This window comes from Jaculus jaculus, chromosome 4 (genome assembly GCF_020740685.1).
Source record: "Jaculus jaculus isolate mJacJac1 chromosome 4, mJacJac1.mat.Y.cur, whole genome shotgun sequence".
Taxonomy (NCBI): Eukaryota; Metazoa; Chordata; class Mammalia; order Rodentia; family Dipodidae; genus Jaculus; species Jaculus jaculus.
In genome coordinates, this window is record NC_059105.1 from 75,182,229 (window position 1) to 75,190,878 (window position 8,650).

Genomic DNA, 8,650 nt, shown 5'->3' on the forward strand with positions numbered 1-8,650 from the left:
AGAGGTATAAAAACAAGATGTTATTTGAGAAGATAATTTCAGTATCTGAGCTCATTCATGGAAGCCTCATTGCAATTTGAATTGGTTCAAAATGAAGGAGAGGCAGTATATTAAGTTGTTTTGCTTTTTGAAAAAGCTGTAAAATTTAATAGATTATAACAGTTAAGAAGCTAGAAACAATACAGTGGATAAAGTGCTCATCTTTCAAGAATGAGGCCTGAGTTGGGGTTGTCAGTACCCAGGCAAAATGCTGGGCATGGTGGTATATTTTATAATCCCGGCACTGAAAGGACAGAGACAGATTCTTGGAGTTTAGCTTGTGGAGCTGAATTGATGAGGTCTGCCTTTAGTAAGAAGGCTTGTTTCAAAAGTATGGTGGGGCTAGAGAGATGGCTCCATGGTTAATGGTGCTTTCTTGCAAAGCCTGATCTCTGTAGTACAATTCCCCAGTACCCATATAAAGCCAGATGCACCAAGTGGCACAGGTGTCTGGAGTTCATTTGTAGTGGGAGAAGGCCCTGGCATGTCCATTCTCTCTTTCTCTCTGTCTGTTTATTTATATCTCTCTCAAATAAATAAGTAACATACAAAAATGTACAGTGAAAGGCACTCAAGTTTGACACCTGATATTGACTTCCACATGCAGGCACACTCACACACACACATGCCTCCACATGTATACAAACATATATACTCACATACATCCTATACACATGCATACATGAAAATATAAGTCAAATCAGACTTTTATCCTTTACAAAAGCCTTTCAGGAACAGATTCCCTTCTCAAAATTTGGTAAATTATTTATGGGATCTTCTGTTGATAGCATGTAGTGAACAGGAAGCTAGATGAGTTGATTAAAAGCAACGGATTTCTTTTTACTCTTTAATTTTTACTACAAGATTCCACAAAATCCTGAAAAAGAGAACAGTGCAATAATAAGAACTGTCACCTAGTCTCCTATATCTGAGAAAATTACAGGCCATCTGGTGGGCTTTCAAAGAAGGTTGCTATTACAATGCTGGTTGTATTTGTTGGATTTTGTAGGAGACAGATCTCATTTATGCTCATCAGGGCTCCCTAACTGATGTATGAGTCATAGGCAGTCAATATTTTAATTAATACTCGGTACAGAATTACCTTGTGTTTATAAGCTCTTGGAATCCTTGGTTCTAATTTTGACAATAAATGTGAGACACAGTAAATGATTTTGCAAATTTATTCTATGAAAATCTCATAGATTGCCGTGGCTAGAATCTCTACACATAACCCATTGTAAATTAAAATGCTACAGCAGAGTAAGTCTTCTCAGTTCAAAAGATCCAGGTTTGGTTTTCAGTGAAGCTCAAAGTGATTGTATCTTTGTTTTAATAAAATATTTCAATAACATCCTCATTAGTTGGCATTAGGATTCTCAATTTTCCAGGTGCTGTGTTAGTTGTAATGAAAATAGCTTGTCAAACACACAATATTTCATATTGTCTTATTTAATTTGTAACTTCAATCTTAAATTGCTGCTGAATTGTCTGAAGAAATTAGCAAATGGAGATGATAGGATTATGGTCATTATAAACATAAGGTGATAAATCACTAACATTCACCCCTACCCTTAGACTCTGAACAGCAAGTGGAGATTGTCAAGTTGAAGATTTCTGTCTGACACTGTATAAGTAATAACAGCCAAACCACAGAATCAGCAAACAAAATGGGGACTGTGAATCGCTCGTCTGTCTGGCTATGAAAATTCCACATATTGTTGTTTGTTTATTTTTTTCTGGGCTGTCTGTATTTCTTGTTATACTGACAGTGTGCAATGGTTTTATTCCAGATGGAATTAAATAAGAACTAAATGTCTGATTCAGGCACTGTGAGTTACAATTTATAATCACAGACAAGCATCAGAAAATTTATCTGTTTTGATTTCACTTACTTCTAATAGATGACTGAATTGTGATAACTTATAACTGATAATTGTCATAAAGTTTGAATTCACAATACTTTTACTCTGCGAGGAGGAGAGAAAAAAATGAAGGATTTTTCATGTCTCTCAGATATATTGGTCTATTCTCCAAATGACAGGTTCCTGACTGATCAACTGTACCACCTGCTACTAACGCTCAGTAATATTAGTCTGTGGAATGGTTTCATTCTCTTCTCACACCTCGGAGATCTTGCGCTCAACCCCAGGCATCCCTTGTGTGCTTAAATCAGCTTAACGGCTCACACGGTGTGCTGATTTCCTTGTAGGCCTCTGTTTTCTCAAAAAGTGATCACCTTTTGCCAATGCCCTCGGGATTAAACAGGGCAGTCTGGTTTTCCTTTTCTGCATTGGCTATACCTTTGTAGTCAATAAAAGACTAACTAGAAAAGAATCAGCTGATGAGAGAATCAATCTTCTGGAAGCCTCCCCACAGTTTTCTCATCATTTTTGTGCCGTCTGTCATCTCAGATTGTAAAATGGAAACCAAAACTCAGTATGTGGGAAGACTTTCACTGCTCCTTGTTAACAAAAACAGTAAGACAGGGGTTTTGATCTTACGAGTGTATAGGTAAACAGTAAGCTGTAAGTGCACACTCTTGAAGTGGCTTTTCTCTGTTTCTAATGGAGGTTTGCAAAGAATTATCAAAGTGGTATCAAAAAGGTCTCCTAGCATAGTGTAGTGTGGATATCCATTCTGGGGAGGTCAGGTTAAACCCGAAGGTCTTGGATACGACAGTGCTGGGGTATCTTGTGCTACAGCAGCAGAACTTCATGCTTCTTAGTAGCAGTCAGAGGAAAAGAGAAATACTAAAAGGATCTTTTCAGCATTTTTATAGCAGGTTATACTGCATTAATTTATTGCTGTAACATTACATTTTAAATCAAATGACATTTTGTCTCATTTAATTTTTATTTGAACAATTTTCTCACATAACTTGCTTTCTCATAGAATAATCACAAATGTGTAGGAAATACATTCAGATTACTTTGGCAGATAAAGGTCATTTATTCTTACAACTCGTTGTCTACGTTTTATCCATAATCACAGAATTAGAAAATAATTTTCTCTTCTGCTCTCCCCTTATGATTTTCTTCTTGTTTATAACTTGAGAGTACAGCCAGGAAATGATTTAAAATTCATGACTGATTCATTAAAATATAAGAATATAAGATTCTAGAGTTCAAAATTTTTTTGTTAGTTTAGGCTTTAGTCACTTATCATTCTATCAGGGTATTTAGGTTCTCCCTCTGGAAACATATTACATACATTTAACAAATATAGAATGTGTCTTTGAACAGGTGGGGTCTACTATAGATTCCTCCAGCATGAGTTAGGAAGAAAAAAGGCTGTCATTACTCCTCTTCAGTCTCATTAAAAAAGCTCTAAGATTACTGATTTCTGCAGTTTGGACTGTGATTTGGTGAGAATAAGGTTGCATTTCTCTCATGCTCATTATCTCATTTATTACTAGAAATCTGAGGGTGTCAATATTACATTTTATATTATGAAGATGTTTAAAATATTTTAGTGTATGCAAGAATTTGTATGAAAATAATACTATAAAAACCAGAAAAATATACATTGAATATTTCTACATATATGGAACTTATTTTGGCTTGAATTATTCATGAAATTTTCTTCTAAAATAGAAATATAATATTCTCAAACCCCTCTGTCTATTGTCAAGTTTATTTAATATTAATATTGATTTGCCATTCATACATTTCTTATAATTCTTTTTTCATTGAGTTTTCTTTTCCATTTTTATTAGTTATTACATAATATACTGCATGCTACATAATATACTGCATAGCCTTTCAGCAGGATTCAATGACCATTGTTTTCATCAATCAGGAAAATATTTCCTTAATCAATGTTATCCAAGCCCTTAGATACATAGCAAAAATTGAGTCCAGAGATACAACTGTCTCGTTCCATCAACTCCCACTGATATATAATATGGGCAACTGTTTGTTCCTTGCTTCCATTGGAGAACTTATGGATATAAGTAGTAGCCACTCTGGGAATGAACAAGTACACACCCATGGTGGTGAGTCCAGGGAGAATCTCGAACCACAACTCTGCACAGTTAAAAACACCAAAACCCTACCCTCCAGCTCCTTAAAGGTAACCCAGCTCCCTCTCTCTTCCTGAAAAGCCTATTTATTATCATTTCTATGAACTGATTGATTATAAGATATATACTCTTTTCCTGGGCATTTTGTAATTAATTTTTGGATGAACACAGAAGTTTCAATATTAATCAAACAATCCAATGAAAATGAGGAAGGGTGTTAGAGAGATGGCATCTGGAGTTTGTTTGCAGTGGCTGGAAGCCCTGGTGTATCCATTCTCTACCTATTTCTTTCTCTTTCTCTCTAATATAGGTATATGAAAATGAGGCAGAATAGACTCTATTTCTATTTCCATTAATGCTTGATACTTATCTTTTTTATTGTAAATTACCCTTTCAACTTTGAATTTCATCTGTGTTTAAGTCTGTTTCTTCCATTTGCTTACAATTCCTAAGATATCCTGAGACACTAAATAGGCTTTTATTTATTTTTATTGATTTACTTCCTCATTGCTCATTGCCTTTACAGTATTTTTAATGTTTCTTTGAAACTAAAAAGACTAAATGTCATGGCAGCAATTTCACCACCTTCAACATTCTCATAGCTTCTTCTGTATCCAGCATGTAGAAAGTGCTTAAGCAATGGCTATTGATTTCAGTGGCAGTTGAGGATGTGGTTGGTGGCCTGTGATTCCAACTACTCAGGAGGATGAGGCAAACAGACAGCATACTCAGGCCAGAAAGAGAAAAAGTCAGTTCAAGACCAGCCTTGGAAAATTAATGAGATTCTATCTCAAGAAAAACTATATCAGGACTGGGGATATAGCTTAAGAGTAGAATACTTACATAGTGTGGGTGATGGCCTAGATTCTATCTCTAGTACTACAAACAAACAAAAATGGGAACTTGTCCAGGATGGTTTTTCCCAGAACCCTGAAGGTCTAATACATCTAAAGAGCAAGGGTAAAAATCTCTAGTGATATATGTTGCTGCATTGTGCAAAGTAGCAGAAGGCGTCATGCAGTAGAGCTATCTTCAGCTTACCCAAAGCAGTTTGTTATCCTCCTGTGGTTTACTTATGATGGGCTAGCTGCTATACCTTAGTCACTCAGTCATGGAGTGCTTACGTAGCATGTACAAGGCCCTCGATTGGATCCCCAGCACCAAAAAAAAAAAAAAAAAAAATCATAAACAACAATGAATCAATGACTTAATATGAAACAACATTATGAGAATCTTCTTGTTTAACTCATACCTTTTCCCCACTGGGGATTGTATTTTCATTGTTTGAAGATACCCTCTTATGATTCAAAAGTAGAAAATTCAGTCAGAGTCTTTCTATTAAAGTTCATATGTACAGCATGTTTTAACTTACTTGCAGACCAGTGTTGGTTTGACTGTTACATGCACAAACTGATTGTGAGGCCACACAGACAAATGTTAAGAACTCTAGATAGGACATGTATTGCTATTTTCATTTGCATCTTGCAAATGTTAGGCTGTTCCCAGAATTACTGTCAATTTATACTTCATAATATACAGAATGAAATGTTCTTTTTTATTTGTTTTTTAATTTTATTTATTTATGACAGAAAGAGAGAATGAATGAATTAGTGGATGAATGAATGAATTTGCATGCCAGGGCCTCTAGTCACTGCAAAAGAATTCCAGTTGTATGTGCCACCATTTATATCTGGCTTACATGGGTACTGGTAAATCAAACCTGTGTCCTTAGGTTTCATAGCAAGCACCTTAATTACTAAGCCATCTCTCCAGCCTGAATTAAATATTCTTTTTTATTTATTTTTTATTTATTTGAGAACAACAGACACAGAGAGAGAGGCAGATAGAGAGAGAGAGAGAGAGAGAGAGAGAGAGAGAGAGAGAGAGAGAATGGGCGCACCAGGGCCTCCAGCCACTGCAAACGAACTCCAGACGCGTGCGCCCCCTTGTGCATCTGGCTAACGTGGGACCTGGGGAACCGAGCCTCGAACTGGGGTCCTTAGGCTTCACAGGCAAGCGCTTAACCTCTAAGCCATCTCTCCAGCCTGAATTAAATATTCTTAAAAGTGGTAAAACTTGTAAGTCTACTGGAAAGTTATTTAATATTTGTTGCAGTCAGGTTCACATTGCTGGCAGAAACCACTTGGCCAAGAGTAGCTTGTGGGGAAAAACAAACAAACAAACAAAAAAAGGATTTATTTTGCCTTACAGTCTCAAGGGGAAGCTCCATGATGGCAAGGAAAATGATGAAATGAGCAGAGGGTAGACATCACCCCCTTGCCAACATAATGTGGACAACAGCAATAAGAGAGTGTGCCAAATGCTAGCAATGGGGAGTTGGCTATAACAACCATAAGCCCGCCCCCAGCAATACACTCCCTCCAGGAGGCTTTAATTCCCAAATCTCCATCAACTGGGAACCTAGCATTCAGAACACCTAAATTTATGCATGACAGCTGCTTCAAAATATCACAATATTTAAAGAATATACAGCTTCTAAACAAACAAAAAAAACCCTCTATCCCTTATTTATACAGATATATCTTGCTTAGAAAAACAAGGACAACAAATAATTAAATCATGAAAATACTTATATATTTAATAATTTGGATTTTACAAAATAAATATAATAATCATATTCTTTTTGACAGTAACCTGTCTTTTCCACTGACAACTAAAGAAAATCTTCATGTTTAATGACCTTACCTTCAAGATTTTCATTTATTAAGTGAAAGCTCTTATTTTGTTTTGTTGGTGATATTTTTAAGACAAGGTCTATCTCTGTAGCTCTGGGTGGCCTTGAACCCATTGTGTATCCCATGATGGACTTACTGCCATGATAAAGTTCTCCTGTCTCAGCTACCTGAATTCTGGGGCTACTGGTATGAGCCATGATTCATAAACTCCAAATTGTCTCTGCTTTTATGAATACATTGTCTTACCATGAAAGGTCTTGTTTTCCTCCAATTGCATTTGTTGGTTATAATATTTGACTGTGTTTTGGCATAGGTCAAAATTCTAAGGTGTTCTATTGTTTAGTCAGTTAATGAGGTAGGCCAATGTGAATCCTGGTTGCTCATCTCTGTAACTTAGGTTACAGAGGTTAGTAGCATGTACATTGTGTGGAACAGGTGTAAAAAAAAAAAAAAAAAAAGAGGTGAAAAGGCTCATGGGAAGCCCACAGAAAACCAAGAGCAGCTGTGAAATTCTTGCTTATATTCTTGACCTTTTTTTACACAAGGGCATACATAATGTAGTATAAAACAATGCCTAAGGCAACCAGTATAAATCTTCCTTAGACCTGAGGAAGGTACTCTACTACTTAGCTAAATTCCTAGCTTTGGTATTTTCTCTGAGCGAGTTTACTAGAGATGAAAATAAAAAAGCAAAATAAAACAAACAAACAAACAAAAATAAACAGGTCCAGTTTACTAGAGATGAGTTTTGTGATGTGAGACTATGAAATGTTTCCCAAGTATCCATCTTTAATATTTTCCTTTGCTGATTGATAATGTCAGGTAAACACATGGCTGTGGCACAGTAGACTGGGTTTCAGGCTCTCTTGCAGCTAACTATGGTCTGTGAGTAAATGCATTCCATCTGGATGTGGAAGTGACAAGTACAATTTCTGGAATAACAACTTGAGTGCAAAGCCTCTCATCTGGTACTTCCTCTTTCTTGTCTTCTTTGGCTATCACAAAAGTTTATGGAGAGCTAACTTTTATTATCTGGATGAGAAAACTTTGAAAAAGATTCTTAAACTAAGTGCTGAGACCCAATAGATCAGCCAGTGGGTTTACAGACTTAGAAAGGAAAAACTACATTAAATTTTTATCAACTTCTAACTGAAAATTAGTATATTTTTTTCATTATGAATCACACGCAACATTTTAGTCTGTTAGTATCTGGGCCTTTTCGTCTGTAGAAATATTAAGTCCATTCCTCTTTCCTTTCCTTTTCCTTCCTTTCTTTCCTCTCTCACTCCTTCCATCCCCCTTACTTTTGGATTTTTCTTGACAATTTTGTAAATGTATATAATGCATTTTGATTACTTTTTCTTGTCGCCCTCTGCATCTTTCTCCCACTGAACCCCCTTCTTTATCAATAGTTTCTCTTCTACTTTGTTGTCTTTTATTTCTTTGTGTGTATGTGTCCCAGCAAGATTAATTAGGGTTGTCTGCATGAATATGGGTTTGGTATTATTTACCAGGTACAAGAGTCCTTATAGTGGCTGAACAACTAAAGAAAATGTTTCCCTTCCTAAAAATCTCTAACTGTCAATAATTCCTCATGGAGGAATGGTAGACTTGAACAATTCCATCATAAGGCCTATGGTTTAAGTGATTAGGAGGCAAGAGACTGAGTCCCTGACTAGTTTTCTTATAGTCTTATAACTAAGTTGTTATTGGCCATATATATGTTTCCTGGTGTTCTAATAAAATTGGTCCATATAAGTTGGATGATTTAAAACAGTAGAAATTTATTGCCTCATTTCTATAGAGACTCAGAAGTCCAAAGTTGAAGTGGTTACAAAGTCATCCCCTACCAAACAGCTTTTAGGGAGAAAACTGCTTTGCTCCCTCTAGCTCC

The 8,650-nt window shown here is 36.0% G+C and overlaps 1 protein-coding gene across 1 annotated transcript; it reads right to left on the bottom strand.

Annotated features, from left to right (window-relative positions):
* Positions 1 to 3,849: 3,849 nt before the first annotated feature.
* Positions 3,850 to 6,953, bottom strand: LOC123460236 (NADH dehydrogenase [ubiquinone] 1 alpha subcomplex subunit 1-like). The gene is made up of 2 exons (XM_045148375.1): positions 6,893 to 6,953; positions 3,850 to 4,064 (listed from the first exon to the last, which is right to left on the bottom strand). Exons 1-2 carry the CDS (start codon positions 6,951 to 6,953, stop codon positions 3,850 to 3,852), a joined length of 276 nt encoding a protein of 91 aa, XP_045004310.1.
* Between the last annotated feature and the right edge of the window lie 1,697 nt (positions 6,954 to 8,650).